At 41.5% G+C, this 19,487-nt stretch overlaps 1 protein-coding gene and 1 non-coding gene across 3 annotated transcripts in view; one reads left to right on the forward strand and one right to left on the reverse strand.

The window, feature by feature from the left end:
• The window catches only part of LOC139456318 (leucine-rich repeat-containing protein 14-like), a 32,562-nt gene extending 26,146 nt beyond the window's left edge, over nucleotides 1-6,416 (forward strand). For both annotated transcript variants that reach the window (XM_071237953.1, XM_071237952.1), the window contains one exon: nucleotides 567-6,416. In XM_071237953.1, the coding sequence (XP_071094054.1) occupies nucleotides 567-1,304 (738 nt within the window). In that variant the 3' untranslated portion in view covers nucleotides 1,305-6,416. The remainder of the gene's footprint in view (nucleotides 1-566) is intronic.
• A 7,350-nt stretch (nucleotides 6,417-13,766) lies between these two features.
• On the reverse strand, nucleotides 13,767-13,839 carry Trnar-ucu (transfer RNA arginine (anticodon UCU)). Its single transcript has one exon. It is a non-coding gene; the product is annotated as a tRNA-Arg (tRNA).
• Between the last annotated feature and the right edge of the window lie 5,648 nt (nucleotides 13,840-19,487).

The raw sequence follows: 19,487 nt of genomic DNA on the forward strand, positions 1-19,487 counted from the left end.
GTTTGACCTATTGTATGAACATTTTCAGACATGTAAAAAATGTTTTGGACTTTTGCAATGGTCAAATACTGCATAATGAGAGAAAAAGCACTTCAAAGGAACATATCAGTATGAGCTTGTCCGTGACCCAGGATTAATTTTTTGCCATATGTGTGTACTGTTTTTAAGTAAAATGAAAATCAACTTGGGTCAGAGACTAGCTCATGTTCAAATATTGGAAAAATACTTAATGGAAATCACTAAAATCAGTCTTTTTGACACATTTTATCCTTGTCTATCTCATTAGATAAGAATTATATGCATTGTATGTGTCTCTCTCCTCTTCTGAAGTATATATGTGTACATATTATGTTGATAATATTAAACATACGGCATTAAAAACAATATTAGCATTTATTCCTTCCCACTAAACCAACTAACCCTAATAATTTTATATATAAAATAAAATAAAAAAATATTGAGCTTCTTCAATAGGTTTTTATTACAACAAATCCATTTGTTATAAAAAAAATCTGTAGACTCTAAAATGAAAAGTGTGGCTGATCTGTATCTACGTTCCGTTCCAGCACATCACCCACTTCGAGCTGACTGACGGGAACTTATGCTCTGACCTGACAAAGTTTGACCTTGTCCTTGAGGGCCTCTTGCTGCTGCCAGGCTTACAAGCCTTGAGCCTCCACAACAGCTTACATACCAATCTCCATGGCAACGCAGCCTACGAGCTCAACCAGACCCTACAGCAGATGAACCAGCTCCGCAAACTCAACTTCTCCTCGTGCACTCTTCGGGACAATCTGGACACCCTCCTGAGCAACCTGGCCATGCCCCTCATCTACCTGAACCTGCGGGACTGCCGGCTCACCACGATGGACATGCAGTTCCTGTACCAGTGGCAGCCGATTGAGGGCCTGCAGGAGCTCAACCTCAGCCGGAACAATCTCAAAGCTGTTGCTTTACTGACTGTCGGCTTCCTCCAAAAGATGCCTAAAATTGCCTGTTTCTCCGTCTCTTATTGCTGTTTCTCCCCCATTGCTCTGAAACAGGTCACCCGAAGATGTGTTGACTGTTCTCATTTGAAGATTATTGGACTCCAGGCCTTTACACCGCCTCCGCTGCCGGATCTTCGGGAAATGCTGGAGGATTGTGCTAACATTCCAACGCTTCAGAGATGCAGTCTGTTGCCAGAGGCTTACGCCTTCCCTGGTTGTAATGAGGTCATGAGAGCCGCCAACAGGGAGGGCATCTTGAACATCTGTTGCCAGTTGCTGGACGAGATGGGCAGGACGGACATTGAGTTGGAATGAGGATGGGTGGAGCTGGAGGCTTTACACATCTGGGTGGGAGGGAATACAGGTGGTGCTGGACACAGGGAGGTCCTGTGAAGATGTTCACTGTAACCTTGGGTCTCTGATATTGGGACATTGTTGGGACTCTGATGTCCGATCTGGAGTGTTGAAGCACCTTGGAACATTGTTGGAAGTAGGGTGTCTGATATTGGGACATTGTTTGGAGTAGGGTGTCTGATATTGGGACATTGTTGGGACTCTGATGTCTGATCTGGAGGGTTGAAGCACCTTCGGGCAGGGAGATATTGGGACATTGTTGTGTCTCTGATCTGGTGGGTTAGAACACTGTGATTCATTGTTGGGAGTTGTGTCTCTGATCTGGTGGGTTAGAACACAGTGATACATTGTTGGGAGTTGTGTCTCTGATCTCTGATCTGGTGTGTTAGAACACAGTGATACATTGGTGGGAGTTGGGTCTCTGATCAGGTGGGTTAGAACACAGTGATACATTGTTGGGAGTTGGGTCTCTGATCTGGTGGGTTAGAACACAGTGATACATTGTTGGGAGTTGTGTCTCTGATCTGGTGGGTTAGAACACAGTGATACATTGTTGCGAGTTGGGTCTCTGATCTCTGATCTGGTGTGTTAGAACACAATGATACATTGGTGGGAGTTGGGTCTCTGATCAGGTAGGTTAGAACACAGTGATACATTGTTGGGAGTTGTGTCTCTGATCTGGTGGGTTAGAACACAGTGATTCGTTGTTGGGAGATGGGTCTCTGATCTGGTGGGTTAGAACACAGTGATACATTGTTGGGAGTTGTGTCTCTGATCAGGAGGGTTAGAACACAGTGATACATTGTTGGGAGTTGTGTCTCTGATCAGGTGGGTTAGAACACAGTGATACATTGTTGGGAGTTGTGTCTCTGATCAGGTGGGTTAGAACACAGTGATACGTTGTTGGGAGGTGTGTCTCTGATCTGGTGGGTTAGAACACAGTGATACGTTGTTGGGAGGTGTGTCTCTGATCTGGTGGGTTAGAACACTGTGAAACGTTGTTGGGAGTAGGATCTCTGAAGTTGCAGTGTGAAGCTCCTTGGCTTCGTATGTTTGGAGCAAGGATCATGAAGTTCCTTGGTTCTGTTTGAAGTTGTTGTTGCATTGAATTGAAGTCTGATTCTTAGGTGAAGACTGTCCCAGAGTTTTGCTGGGATGTACTATAAGGATGTCCATTGAATCCACTGGAGACTTACTGGACTGAAGTTCCAGAGCCATTGTTGGGTTAAAGAACACCTTCAGTTGGAATGGATCTGTTCTAAGGCAATAGATTAAGAACTTGTTGAGGGAGAGTCTTGTAAGATGGTCACAAATTTAGTGACAGAGAACTAAACCTTTTACCTAATTTCATATATATTCATGGGCCGAACTATGCTTTGAGGCTAGATGGGGATTTAGTCATGAATATGCTAAAAACTCCTGCACATAGAGCAGATACCTGTCTGTGGTACTTATCGTCAAGTCATTAGAACCATGTGCGGATTCCATGTCAGAATAGATACTTCATGCTTGTCTAAGGTTCAGGCATGAGGCTGATAGCTTATCATCATAACCAGTGGAGCAGACTGTGCTCACACTTTCAGTGTCTTGACTTTTATTGCAGGAATCCTGAGCATTTAAATGTTTTTGTTTGACAAACTTTCTTAGTTATAGTGACATCAGGCATCAGGCAACACTAAAAACAGAATTTCAGGATTAATTGTACTTCTTTTCTTTCTATTACTTTGAAATAAGATTTTATAAACACCACAGAATTGTCATTACACTGGGTATGTATTTTTGTACTTTTGCAATAATTAGGGGAGATTTTGTCATAAAACATGAGGGCGGTCGGGTAGCCTAGTGGTTGAAGCGTTCGATCGTCATGTCGAACACCCAGGTTCGATTCCCAACATGAGTACAATGCGTGAGGCCCATTTCTGGTGTCCCCCGCCGTGATATTGCTGGAATATTGCTAAAAGCGGGGTAAAACCATCCTCACTCACTCATAAACATTGTGTGGATGTGAGAAACTAATCCGATTTAGCAAAGGACAGTAAAAGCAGGGTGATTTAGGCTAAATCATTTAAATAGATCAGAGTGCATCTGTATGCATCTTTTAGGTGTTGCAGTGCAAAGCAGTCAGGAACAAGTCTTGGATTTCACACATTCTGTAGAGGCAAGATATTGTTATGTGGGGATTATTGACATATTCTAGCTAGGCAGGCTGGTAAGTCCACTACAAGTTTTTATACCTAATGTTATAAAGGGAGGGGGCAACTGAAGAAACATGTCTCCCAGGTCTATAATCAACTCAGCAGGGACCATGGTTTGGGACGTCTGAATCATCCAAGTTCTGGACTGTGGGGACAGGGGTTACAGTAGGTCACCAGCAACCCATGCTCAATCTTATTATAATCAGATCTTTTATTCCAATGCGATACCTCTCCGCATGAAAATCTGACATTTCCTTGGGAAGCTGTGTCAGAAATGAGACTTCTAATCAGCTTCAAATCTTCAATCAGCTCATCTGATTTCTGTAACTCGAAAATAAACTAGAACAAATATAGTTGTAGATATTTAAGTCTGTCAAATTATATTATGGATATATACACTCTGTCTTTACTCATCACCAGTGTCTCCACCCAATAGGGATGTACAATTGAAGGAATATTGGTGTTCTGCGTAAGTTTTCTTTTGGACAAATTCAAAATTTCCAAAAATGGCGTAAAGATATGAAATCAAACCAACCAATAGGGATGTATAATTGAAGGAATATTGGTGCTCTGCATGAGTTTTCTTTTGGGCAAATTCAAAATTTCCAAAAATGGTGTAAAGATGTGAAACCAAACTGATTTAGAAAGTTCACATCTGATTGGCACGGGTACCCACGCACCCTTCCTCTTGATTGGTCAGTCAAAGGTTGCTCAGGGTGCACAACCTTCAATGGAGGTGTCCTGAGAGATATTCACAGTGAGGTATCGTATCAGAGTAAAAATTGTGATTTCATTGAGATTGCCTATGCCGGTTGAAAGAGGTGACTACATTGGTGTCCATCTTCTCAAGGCTAGGGACTTAACTAACTGACTAGGCTGGAATTATGGAGTTACAATGTAGCTGAATTAACGAGTCTATGCATAGTCCATTCAAACTTGCGTATGGGAATCGACATCCGGTTCGTCAACTAACATGCAGATTTCGGTCGATTGCAGGATTTTCAAAGCATGTGTACTGTCAACTTGGCATCAACAGATATTTTCGAAATCTTTTCATGTTTTTAATAAAGGTACTCATAGGATTTGATGCACTTCGCAATCGCGATGTAAGAACGATTTTTACAACGATTATGTATTTTGGTTATCAGTCAGACCTTCTTGACTGTGCACCACCATTTTGTTTGAAGCAAATGCAAGTGATATGAGAGGTGGAATCTGATTGGTCAATAGTGGGGACATAGAAGGGCCATAACTCATAATATTGTTATAAACTCGTTATGATAGAGCCCAGAAATTCCAGCCTAGTTCGGCAAGGGTGGAACCTGGACTTTTACAGTCAGTTACCTCATTTCGCTCACTCTTGGCCAAATCAAGATGGCAGTTCTTGAAGACTTGCAATTTTGATATTTTTAGTGGACTGTGGGCTAGCCTAGTGGTTGAGACATGAGTTTCATTCCCAACATATGAACAATGAGTTGAGTCTTGGTGCCCCAAGACATTGCTTGAATATTGCTATAGCTGTATCATTGATAGATATATGAACAAGAGCTTATAGTGGAACAATGTTCACATTCTTAAACATTCTTTGCAGGGTTCTAAATATTTTTGAAGAGATTATGGTCATCTCAAAATACTTCATTACTTACTTAGTTTGTAGGGGGCACAGGTGGCCCAGTGGTCCAGGGTGCTGGGATTCGCTGTGCAGAGTTGCGTCCCTTGGGCAAGCCAGAAACCTATGATTGTGGGTTCGAATCCCTGATTATGTTTCTAGGTTTGTCAGCATCATACCCGTACTCGTGGGTTTCACCTGAAGTGGTAAACATCTGAGACCTGCATCACTTTGGGCTTTCCTCCAATATTAAGCGGAATACAACTGGAATACTGTTAAAAGCGTCGTTAAACCCAACTCACTCACTCACTCACTCCTTAGTTTGGAAGGAGACGTGGCTGATTACACTACTGCATACATAAAACACCACCATGGGGATTCCATGTAAGAATTGGTCCCAGGAGCCTATTCTGGTCATAAGTGGCGACCATTGGATCTGGTGGTCAGGCAAGCTCCTCACAGCGATAGTCCGTTCGCGGAGCTCTCTTTACTATCACTGCCACAAGTCAAAACTCCCCACTGTGATAGGTGGCCCCAACCATGCTTGGAGTTGAACTCGCAACCGAATGATCGTTATGTTTACAAACAAGTGATGACTGTCATAAGGCCGAATACACTTACCTCTGATAAATTACTTTTTTGTTTGTCAATTTGAATTTCTATTTCATTAAAAGTATCATCTTTAATTGATTAAGTAAGAATGTAAGGGAGAAGTTAGTTGATTTTCCGTTTGTCTGTAATCTTGAACCAATCTGGTTATTAAAACAACAAAGTAAATTCATTTGGAAAACATGGTCAGTCGTAAACCTTTTCAAAATGAAATATGATGGCATTCCCAAAGAAATAAACAAAAGTATAAACGTTACTACATATGGGTTAGAGGGCAAATTTCAAGATTCTTGTAATGGCCGCGCCCACACTGGTGGCAGCGATGTTACTGAGGGTGTAATGAAGGTGTAACGTGATGGGAAGGAGCTTGGTGGTCAGGCTCGGTGACTTGATTGATTGCATGTCATCGTACCATCGTGCCGATCATTGCTCACAATGTCAATCACAGGCTGTCATAATATAGCTGGAACATTGCTGGGTGCAGCGTTATATAACGAACAAATAAACATACTAAAACCAGACCAACGTCACTTCTTGTTCATCTGATTTTCTTGAGTTTCAGGAGGCCAAATAATTACAAAAATGTTTCAAGATTAATTAGAGGGTCATTTCAATATTGTGAAAAAGGTAAAACGCCTAAAAACATTAAACAATAATTAATATTAAGGAATAGAGGGGGCTTTAAGATATTTATTCAGAGCTGGAATCCTAATAGTTCCGCAATGTAATTGGAGAGATTAAGGATTTAGAACTCTTTTGCAAACTTTCTGTGAAACATTTCATTGATATTCTCGCATTTTTTATCATGTCATGTTTCATATGCACATGTATGTATAGTCACTTTTCTCTGATGAAATGTCCAATATTATACATTATTTATTTTTATTATGAAATGTTATTTATTAATGGCCAGTCTTGTAAATAAGGGCTTAGTGCAATCATTGTTTTATGTCGGTGTCTTCATTGACTTCCCACTGATTGTATCTTTTATTTCTGCTGCCTGCAATTCTGTAGTGAATCATCAACGAGATGCCTCCCAAGGCTCCACCACTGCATGAAGTATTGACACACACAGAATCTGCCAATGTATGGAGTCCCCAGCAAGACATGATATATTTTACTGGTATTAAAGTACTTGTATATCAGGGATATATTTAAGATATATACATGACAGGACACTGGATGATTATATTTTTTGTAAATATAGCAACATTTTCCTCTTGCGTTTTTCTTAAAGTGTCCAATTTTTTATGATAATGAATTGCAAGTGATTCCATGGCGTTTTGATGGACTATCCAAGCAATTTTTTTTCTGTTTATAACAAAATAGCCCTGCCCTCAAATAGACTATTGTTTCCTGATTTGCTGATAAGTTGCATGTCTCTGATTTTTTATGTTGATGATTATATAAGCAGTCTGTGAAGTTATCATTGTTGACCTATATATATATATTTATAAGAATCTTCTTTCATATGTGGGGCAGTCGGGTAGCCTAGTGGTTAAAGCGTTCGCTTGTCACGCCGAAGACCCGGGTTCGATTCCCGACATGGGTACAATGTGTGAAGCCCATTTCTGGTGTCCGCCGCCGTGATATTGCTGGAATATTGCTAAAAGCTGTGTAAAATCAAGTTCACTCACTCTTTGTTATGTTTTTGCGTTTATGGAGGTATAAAACTAAAAATCAGTGGTCATACCAGTTTTTAAGTTTATACCTCCATGAAGGCAATCAATATTGAAGTCAAATTAGTAACAACCAAATGATTGTCCATGAATATTTAAGTAGTTCACCAGAAATGATAGAGAAGATTTTTTGTAATGGGAGCTGGCTTTGCAGTTTCAAACTAGAAAAAAAGTACAGCATAAGATCTCAAAGATGTCAGTTTGTTTTAGAAAAAGGTTTGCAGCAATTCTGTTCAGCATTTTTTTGTGGCCTAAATTATATTTCATACTTGTACATGTACAAGATATTCCTTTTAGTTGTTTTTTTGTATTTTATGTATTCTGATCCCCTTACATGAAGTATATTTCTACATTTTACCTTGTTCATTTGAATAAAGATTTATCCCTTTTATTCCTTTGTTGTGTGTGATCACCAATAAATGTTTGGTTTGTTTGTTTGTTGTTCAAAGCCAGTGATTGACATCATGAGCATTGATCCCCGCAATTGGGATATGATGACATTCATCAACCAAGTCAACGAGCCTGATGACACTAATTAAAAATGTCTTGTGAATGGAAGTTACCATGGAGACAGCAAACCAGTGATTGATGATGTGAGCACTGATCCATGTTGCAATGATGCACTTAATAAGCCAGGTCTGGTAATATCTGCCAAAATAAGTTGGTTGATGGTTGGTTTGTTGTTTTACGCCACACTCAGCTATATGAAAGCGGTCCGTAAATAATCGAGTGTGGACCAGACAATCCAGTGATTAATGTCATGAGCATCGATCCACGCAATTGGGATAGTTGACATGCATCAACCAAGTCAGCGAGCATGACCACCTGATCCTGTTAGTTGCCTGTAACGACAAGCATAGTCGCCTTTTACGACAAGCATAGTCGCCTTTTATGTCAAGCATGGGTTGCTGAAGACGGAATCTTCACAGGACGCCAAAACAAATGAGTGAGTAATAAAGTAATAGTGGTTTTTTTGTTTTGTTTAACGCCGCACTCAGCAATATTTTAGCTATATGTTGGCAGCCTGTAATAATCAAGTCTGGGTCGGACAATCCAGTGATATAGGCAACGATCAACGCAATCCACCAAGCCTGACCATCCAATTCCAAAAGTTACCTCTCATAACCAGCATAACCAGTCTTCTGGGGACGTACCGTATTCGATGTAATAAGCACCCTGCTTTATTAAGTGCCCACAGCAATATTTGCTGATATTTTCAAATTAACCTTCTGATTACCAGTACTTCCTGTTTAGAACAATGGGCACCGACGGTGATTTTTACTCACTGTTAATGTTGAGTTGCATTATCACAAATACATAGATATGTAAGTTATACCTGCATGCATGCACGCAGTATTACCGTATTCGACGTAATAAGCGCCCGCTCTAATAAGCGCCCACGTCGAGATTTGCTAATATATTGGCTAATTATATTTGCTAATATATATAAGCGCCCCCTATTTCTAATTTTGAGAACGCCCTGAGCACTTATTACACCGAATACGGTATTCTAACCTGGAATTCCTACTGTTATTAAGACATCACCTAATACAATCATCTGGAACACTGACAAGCAACAGGTCACGGTATGGCATTTATGATACATGTATCCATTCTCTGTCAACTAAAGTTTGTTTCAAAGCATCAATAGCGGTAATCTGACCGTGATTGCTGTTAATAACAGTGAGTTGTGCGATCTTCCGATCATTTCACACACGATTTCGTAGAAATTAATTAATAACAATATTAAAGGATGAGGTGAGGTGAAATGGTGTTTAACGTCGCGTCCAAGATTATTGCACTAATATAGCGACTGCATGTACGTGTTTGTGTTTGTGTGGCTGCTTGTACTTGTCTGGACTGATGCCGATTTATAGTGCTAGGTCACTGAGATACCATGCCACAGTTTAACATGAATACCCCACTCAGACATCGTATACTGACACCGAGCCGACCAGTCCTTGTTTTAGCCCCTTAATGCCAAGGGCCAGACAGGGTAACAACAAGTACCATCTTTTAACGTCTTTTGGTATGACGCGGCCGGGGATCGAATCCCGGACCTTCCGCTCTCCGGGCAGACGCTCTACCACTAAACCACAGAGGCGGTCCAATATTAAAGGAATTTTGAATAAAATTAATGAAATAAGTTACAAACATTAGTCCAGTTATACAAAGAACATAACCATGACATTACATGATTAATTTTGGGCACTTCAGTACGGATTTGTTGACATGGTATTTCCGATGTTACATGCTCACAGTAGTGTCTTTGTGTTGGGGGGGTGGGGGGGGTGGGGAAATCATGCTGGGGACTAATTTTACCACACAAAACAAAACTTCTTTTAATTGGTTTACAAAGTTGCTGCCTTGAGCAAATGAAAAGTGGAAAATATTGTTTGATATCCACAGATTGCAAATATACTGCAATGCAATGAGTTTCTCAGCAGTTGACATGGTGAGATGAGTGTAAATAACACAGCACCCATGACTTCAGATGTAGGTGACCGTTTGAGGAGCTGTTTAATGACACCTTCAAATCCATTTCAAGATGGTTTCTCAAGCTGTTGGAATGTGAGTTTAAGTGAGCCCAGTCTTTAGCCACCCTTGAATTCACCAAGCCTTTATGAGTAACTTAAAACATCATTTTGTCTGCTGACATTCTCCTGGACAATTGCCACCTAGGACCATTACAACTTGGACAATGGCCACCTAGGACCTTTACAGCCTGGACAATGGCCACCTAGGACCATTACAGACTGGACAATTACCACCTAGGACCATTACAGCCTGGACAATTGCCACCTAGGACCATTACAGCCTGGACAATTGCCACCTAGGATCATTACAGCCTGTTCAATTACCACCTAGGACCATTACAGCCTGGACAATTGCCACCTAGGACCATTACAGCCTGGACAATTGCCACCTAGGACAATTACAGCCTGGACAATTACCACCTAGGACCATTACAGCCTGGACAGTTACCACCTAGGACCTTTACAGCCTGGACAATTGACACCTAGGACCATTACAGCCTGGACAATGGCCACCTAGGACCATTACAGCCTGGACAATTACCACCTAGGACCTTTACAGCCTGGACAATTGCCACCTAGGACCATTACAGCCAGGACAATTACCACCTAGGACCATTACAGCCTGGACAATTGCCACCTAGGACCATTACAGCCTGGACAATTGCCACCTAGGACCATTACAGCCTGGACAATTACCACCTAGGATCATTACAGCCTGGACAATTGCCACCTAGGACCATTACAGCCTGGACAATGGCCACCTAGGACCTTTACAGCCTTGACAGTTGCCACCTAGGACCATTACAGCCAAGGAACAATTACCACCTAGGACCTTTACAGCCTGGACAATGGCCACCTAGGACCATTACAGCCTGGACAATGGCCACCTAGGACCATTACAGCCTGGACAATTGCCCCCTAGGACCATTACAGCCTGGACAATTGCCACCTAGGACCTTTACAGCCTGGATAATAACCACCTAGGACAATAACTACCTAGGACAATTACCACCTGTGACAATAAATACCTAGGACAATTACCACCTAGGTCAAGAACTACCTAGGACTTTTACCACTTAGGACAATAACTATCTAGGACAATAACAACCTCGACAATTACAACAGACTGCGGTCTACTGGAACATCTACCCAAAGGGCGGAAGGTTTATTTCCATCCCCAGCAGCATCATACCCAGAGATGTTAATAGATGGTACTTCTTGTTACCCTGCCTGGCACTCGGTATAAGAGGATAAAACAAGAACTGGTCCATGTAAAACTGCAGCATGTTATCTCAGCGGACAAGTAATTTAAAACCCACATTAGTCAAGTACAAGCTGTCACACGCACACACATATGCAAACGCAATGCCCATCACTATGTATGTGCCATATACATGCCATAATCTTGAACACAAAATTAAATTCCATTTTACCTCACCTTATCCAGGACAATACAGTCTGGATCAATTATCACCTGGGACAATTACTACCTGGATCAATTATCACCTGGGACAGTTACTATCTGGGTCAATTATCACCTGGAACAATTACCTGCTGGAGAAGGGATGCAAAATAATCTAAGGACTTGGCACAGCACCTGGCTATCTTACTCCTAGAAAATTAACATCGAGGACAATTATCCTTGGACAGCTACTGTACAATTTTAACCTAATATAATTCTGGGAGGGTCATGAATAAAAAGTACAAAGATGGGGGATTATCATCCACAAATATGACAAGCGTAAGGGAGGGTTATCCTTTTCAGTCCGATACCTTATCAAAGTAGTTTACTACAAACTGGACTGATCACTTTCAATTATTGTGTTGTTCTGACTTCAGATGTAGGTGACCGTTTGAGGAGCTGTTTAATGACACCTTCAAATCCATTTCAAGATGGTTTCTCAAGCTGTTGGAATGTGAGTTTAAGTGAGCCCAGTCTTTAGCCACCCTTGAATTCACCAAGCCTTTATGAGTAACTTAAAACATCATTTTGTCTGCTGACATTCTCCTGGACAATTGCCACCTAGGACCATTACAACTTGGACAATGGCCACCTAGGACCTTTACAGCCTGGACAATGGCCACCTAGGACCATTACAGACTGGACAATTACCACCTAGGACCATTACAGCCTGGACAATTGCCACCTAGGACCATTACAGCCTGGACAATTGCCACCTAGGATCATTACAGCCTGTTCAATTACCACCTAGGACCATTACAGCCTGGACAATTGCCACCTAGGACCATTACAGCCTGGACAATTGCCACCTAGGACAATTACAGCCTGGACAATTACCACCTAGGACCATTACAGCCTGGACAGTTACCACCTAGGACCTTTACAGCCTGGACAATTGACACCTAGGACCATTACAGCCTGGACAATGGCCACCTAGGACCATTACAGCCTGGACAATTACCACCTAGGACCTTTACAGCCTGGACAATTGCCACCTAGGACCATTACAGCCAGGACAATTACCACCTAGGACCATTACAGCCTGGACAATTGCCACCTAGGACCATTACAGCCTGGACAATTGCCACCTAGGACCATTACAGCCTGGACAATTACCACCTAGGATCATTACAGCCTGGACAATTGCCACCTAGGACCATTACAGCCTGGACAATGGCCACCTAGGACCTTTACAGCCTTGACAGTTGCCACCTAGGACCATTACAGCCAAGGAACAATTACCACCTAGGACCTTTACAGCCTGGACAATGGCCACCTAGGACCATTACAGCCTGGACAATGGCCACCTAGGACCATTACAGCCTGGACAATTGCCCCCTAGGACCATTACAGCCTGGACAATTGCCACCTAGGACCTTTACAGCCTGGATAATAACCACCTAGGACAATAACTACCTAGGACAATTACCACCTGTGACAATAAATACCTAGGACAATTACCACCTAGGTCAAGAACTACCTAGGACTTTTACCACTTAGGACAATAACTATCTAGGACAATAACAACCTCGACAATTACAACAGACTGCGGTCTACCGGAACATCTACCCAAAGGGCGGAAGGTTTATTTCCATCCCCAGCAGCATCATACCCAGAGATGTTAATAGATGGTACTTCTTGTTACCCTGCCTGGCACTCGGTATAAGAGGATAAAACAAGAACTGGTCCATGTAAAACTGCAGCATGTTATCTCAGCGGACAAGTAATTTAAAACCCACATTAGTCAAGTACAAGCTGTCACACGCACACACATATGCAAACGCAATGCCCATCACTATGTATGTGCCATATACATGCCATAATCTTGAACACAAAATTAAATTCCATTTTACCTCACCTTATCCAGGACAATACAGTCTGGATCAATTATCACCTGGGACAATTACTACCTGGATCAATTATCACCTGGGACAGTTACTATCTGGGTCAATTATCACCTGGAACAATTACCTGCTGGAGAAGGGATGCAAAATAATCTAAGGACTTGGCACAGCACCTGGCTATCTTACTCCTAGAAAATTAACATCGAGGACAATTATCCTTGGACAGCTACTGTACAATTTTAACCTAATATAATTCTGGGAGGGTCATGAATAAAAAGTACAAAGATGGGGGATTATCATCCACAAATATGACAAGCGTAAGGGAGGGTTATCCTTTTCAGTCCGATACCTTATCAAAGTAGTTTACTACAAACTGGACTGATCACTTTCAATTATTGTGTTGTTCTTTGCTGTGTTTTCGAAACATTCTCTTCAAGCTTGAATTTATTCAAGTATAACAATTCACAATAGTTTCGCAAAAGATACAGCATCCCCGGCGGGATTCGAACCCGCGACCTCTGGATTAGAAGTCCAGCGCGCTATCCCCTGCGCTACGGGGACCTTGCCTGAGAGAAGAGGTATTTTTATCGAACCAGGTCGAAACACATCATACTTCCCCCAATATTGCTGGACTTGTTCTTAACCTAATCTCTCAGCATATTTAGACAACAGTCAACAAGGTTGGTAGGACTAGGGCTATCTAATAAATTGGCCATGGGGAGACCCGCTCACCTAAATACGTCAGAGCAACGTAATATCCTTTGTTGTCTGCACAACAACCCGGATGTTACCCTTCCAACGGGTTTTCCACATTATTCACGTCACATTTTGTTTGCGGTCACATCTAAGCTCCAACACAGCGTGTGGTATAGTTTTATATGGTATCATGGGCAAATAGGTATCGCTGTAAGGAGCTTTCTTTGCAAACTGGACTGGCACCCAGTGTACATCTATTTTCTCCCTTCGGACGAACACGGGACCATATATTAGCCTATGTGACTAATAATAATGACAAAAGAACTCGCAGACTTCGGCTCGTCTGCGAGTTTGTTTGTTATTATTATTAGTTACATTGTCCTTTTTGAAGAGATGCGATGTTGGATATGTTACTAGCGCTTTCGATACTCATCGGTGTCAGTTCGAACTTGCCAAATCCTCCACACAATATAAATAAAGCCTGATGAAGTGCCGTTTTCTCTCCAGAAATCGGTGACGTTGTAGCCTGCACCCAAATACAAATATCGTTCCCTACAATTCGTCTAATATCTGAAGCCAGTTTTAACGTTTAATTCTGGTACGACATAATTGCATTCATGTGTCATAGTTTGTAGATCTAATCACAGGAGTCCGTATCTAAAAATAGACGCCCTCATGCATATTCATGACCATCTCCACACCCGAGCCCGACTCCTGTGATCTAATCCTATTTTTAAAATTACCTAATATTGCAACATCAATTTCCACATAATATATAATTACATTATCTTATATAATTATGTCAAAATGTCGTAATATTCGGAAACAAACCTCCGAGCGTGTCAACAAGGCGAGAACAGGACACTGTACTCCGAATACCGTATTAATAGAAGGTGTCAAGTTTGCAGAGTGTCAAATACTCAACAGTTCTAAGAAATTAATCAAGCCCCCAATGTACTAAAAACGTTTATAAAATACACCTCTCATTGTAGGGAAGTAAGAGAAAATAATGTGACCTGTACCTGACAACATTTAAAAGTGTCCGAAGATTACAGTTTCTTTATATTTATTCATTTAAAACATGTTGATAATCTTGGTCTTAAACTAGAATAAATACAAATTACACAGTAATCATGGTTGATCTTTCACACCTATACCACTACCATAAACAAATATGGTCAGCCATGAAATTTGGATTATGTTACAAAGAAATATAAAGACGTTGGTAAAGCTCGTTGTTACATTCCTTGTTTTGACAGCATTTTTCTTTTAACGCCTGGAAACGATGACATGCATCAACCATGTTAGCGAGCCTGACCACCCGATCCCGTTAGTCGTCTCCTACGACAAGCATAGTCGCCTTTTACCTCTTATTTCGTGGCAAGATAGTTTAACAGTGAGAATTTCGAACATTCCAAAAAAACAAACTGTTTTCAGATACAACCATCGACGATAATGCAGGGTATTATATTTCCATTGTATATGACTATGACCATGGGCTCATTTGCCAGCACCGCTGTGATATAGCTGGAATATGCATGGGTGCGGCGAATAAATAAGTATTGTGTACATTGATCAATCGGAAAGGGTGCTAATTGGGATTGTTCACGAGCCAAAATATTAGCAAATATCGCCGTGGACGCTTATTACGTCGAATACGGAACACGTCCAACCAGATTACCTTGAACTGTCATGATTGAAACAAACAGTACCCCTAGTACTTGACTCCTGGTTACTTAAAGCACAGCGGAGGGTCTTGTCACCTAACAATTTTCCTCCCCGACTCGGCAAAAACATTTTTCCCCATCTCAAAGTTCATTTATAAGTCTTGAGATTTGATATATAAGTGGAGGCTATTGAATGTACAGATCAATGCAGAGTTTGTCTTCAGAAGACGCACTTTGATTGGTTGATTTCCAGCTGAGGAAGAGTGGATAGGGGCAGAAGGGGGTCTTGTGGTCTGAGGGAGATATGCTGCTAGTCCACATCCTTACCAAAAAGCATTTCAGAAGTCTCCCTCATTTGTCTTTTGTGCCTTTTATGTTGCTGGTGTCCGTACATTGTTTTCTAAAACTATATGTCCACGAGACAACAAAATTAGGCCTTTAACTTGTTTTGGCAATGTTTTATTGCCAAATATACACGTGTTTAAGTCTTTCGCCGGATTTGTTATCATATTAGGTGTATGCATTGACCAAACACTATACATGCGTATACAAAGCATGTGATCCAAAATTATTTCCAAAGTTTAAAATTGTTGTTTTTTTTGGTGGAAACTCAGATTTTCAAATCCAAATATATACGATTTTATTTCATTTTCTTCTGCAATTGCGTCTGTTGGATCCGGTCATTATGAAAAACAAACCGAAAAACAAAAATGCATAAATAATATATTTACTATACATTTACACCAAATGCCACTTTTCTTGTAAATGTCGGTGCATGCTCCTAACCTTAATTTTCTATTTTGATTTTCTGGGGACAGAGAAACCTAATGGGTTTTTTTTTATAAACTATTGCAATAGTTGAATTGGAGTCAGTCCAGCTCTCTTGCGCATGTTGGGTCATGACTTGACTGTCGGATGCCATTGCGGCTCTCGCCTAGTGAGTGAGTAAATGCATGAGTTAATATTTAACGTTACACCGGCAGTATTCCAGCCATATCGTGTCGAGAAGTTACACATTTATAATACTAAATAAATAGCTGTCAACGATGGACAGTACAACAACTAGAATATCACACCAGAGACCATATAATATATATTATATGGTCTCTGATCACACTAGTAACTCCAATGCTTTTACATAGACTTACGAACCCGTGAAGATCCGGGGTAGATGGGTATTCAGTAACCCATGCTTGCCATAAAAGGCGACTATGCTTGTCGTAAGAGGCAACTAACGGGATCGGGTGGTCAGGCTCGCTGACTTGGTAGATGCATGTCATCGAGCCCAATTGCGTGGATCGATGCGCATGTCAATCACTGGATTGTCTGGTCCAGACTCGATTATTTACAGACCGCCGTCATATAGCTGGAATATGGCTGAGTGTGGCGTTAAACAACAAACAAAACAACATACACTTACGACAGTCGCAACGCTGAGATCGCTTTGTGGAGCGGGCAACAGGCTGCTGGCTGGAACTATGAGGCGTTACGGGGGCTAGAAGAGGCCCAGCTTAAATCTAACCTGGACGACCGGGTTTGCTAAAAAAGGTGGACGTTTAAATCAGTATAAAAAAAGATGGGCGGTGTGCACTTTTTGCACACCCAGCCACAATCTCATTAAAATCAGAAATTTGTACTGGCTATCGCTACACCAACAGTAGCGAGCACTAAGATATGACTTTAATGAAATCGACCCCACTCGATTGTGTGAGTGTGTGTGTGTGTGTGTGCTAGTCCGGACTAATACCGATTTATAGTGATAGCTCACTGAGATACCATGCCGCAGTTTAACAAGAATACCCCACTCAGACACAGTACACTGACTCCGAATGACAACAAATGTCTAAATAATATTTCGAACAGAGTGTTTATTCAACAATTATAGTTCACATCTACATAGCAAAATAGGTGGCGACAGGAAGATACTCAACAGAGGCTGTTACAGGCAAACGGACAGGCACCACTACAGAGATGTGTGGGGAGGGGCGTGGCAGTGGGATGGTATGAAACAATGTGGCAGTTCAGGGGAGGGGGAGACTTTGGAAGAGCCACGGAGGACTAGTTTATGAAAAGCTCATAATTCTGTAGCCCTGTTTTAAGATTTTGAAAGATCACATGTGGTTCAAGCTTTATGTTGTTTATATTCTATGTCTTTTACCCATATATCATAATTGTTTAGCAAGCCCTGCATTTAGCATACTATGGCATGCATCAACCAATGTCAGCAAAACCTGACCACCTGATCCCATTAGTCACCTTTTACTCAGTAGACCTGCTCCATCTAGCATAACCAGTAGACCTGCCCCACTTAGAATAACCAGTAGACCTGCCCCACTTAGCATAACCAGTAGACCTGCCCCACTTAGCATAATCAGTAGATCGGCCCCACCTAGCATAACCAGTTGACCTGCCCCACCTAGCATAACCAGTAGACCTGCCACACCTAGCATAACCAGTAGACCTGCCCCGCCTAGCAAAACCAGTAGACCTGCCCCCACCTAGCATAACCAGTAGACCTGCCCCACCTAGCATAACCAGTATACCTGCCCCACTTAGCATAACCAGTAGACCTGCCCCACTTAGCATAACAAGTAGACTTGCCCCACTTAGCATAACAAAGACTTGCCCAACTTAGCATAACAAGTAGACTTGCCCAACTTAGCATAACCAGTAGACCTGCTCCACCTAGCATAACCAGTAGACCTGCCCCACCTAGCATAACCAGTAGACCTGCCCCACCTAGCATAACCAGTAGACCTGCACCACTTAGCATAACCAGTAGACCTGCTCCACCTAGCATAACCAGTAGACCTGCTCCACCTAGCATAACCAGTAGACCTGCCCCACCTAGCATAACCAGTAGACCTGCTCCACTTAGCATAACCAGTAGACCTGCTCCACTTAGCATAACCAGTAGACCTGCTCCACATAGCATAACCAGTAGACCTGCTCCACTTAGCATAACCAGTAGACCTGCTCCACTTAGCATTACCAGTAGACCTGCTCCACTTGGCATGATCAGTAGACCTGCTCCACCTAGCATAACCAGTAGACCTGCTCCACTTAGCATAGCCAATACACCTGCTCTTCGTAGCATAACCACAGTCAGAAGGCCCAAACAAATCCATCAACAGTGGCACTGAGCTGTCAAACCAAGAATCAGATTGGTCTCAATCTGGTAATCGGATAATGATTAGCAGATCCTGGCAGCTAAGGAACATTACTCTGCATGGTAAATTATGGTACCATGTCCCTACTCAAATGAACTTCAGTTATACACTCAAAGGAATCAGATGCTGACTTGTTTTTTAATTATAAGCACCATGGAATAGGTTCTATTTTTCTTTCACAACAAGCCTCCTGATTTCAATGTACATTTTCAGCAACAGAATACTCAAAAATGTTTTATACAAAGGGAAGCATTGAGAAGGGGACAATCACCGAAGATATGAGTTGTACAAAATCATCCTTCAGAAATAGTCTCTGCCATTGAAATCCTGAGTAATTGTGTTAAATGAACAAAATGCAAACAAATAAATCTATATAAGAGTTGTCATGGAAACACACCTTTACAAATTAGAAACAACTATTTCTAGTGACAAATTGTTTTACTGATTTATCAAACAACAGGTGAGAATCATAACATTCTTTGAAAATTTTAAGTCAAAAGAAATACTGTCAAAATACAATACAATACTCTTTCGAGACAAAGTAAAACCGAGTGCTGTTAAAAATCTCCCCAACTTACAGATAAATGCTTCAAAATGTTGGTGTCATCACAAATGTGGAAGCACAACTGAGGAGGATATTATTAATGCATCGCAAACTTGACAGGAAACAAAACGG

This window comes from Haliotis cracherodii, unplaced genomic scaffold (genome assembly GCF_022045235.1).
Source record: "Haliotis cracherodii isolate W230 unplaced genomic scaffold, xgHalCrac1.p SCAF_11, whole genome shotgun sequence".
Classification (NCBI taxonomy): domain Eukaryota; kingdom Metazoa; phylum Mollusca; class Gastropoda; order Lepetellida; family Haliotidae; genus Haliotis; species Haliotis cracherodii.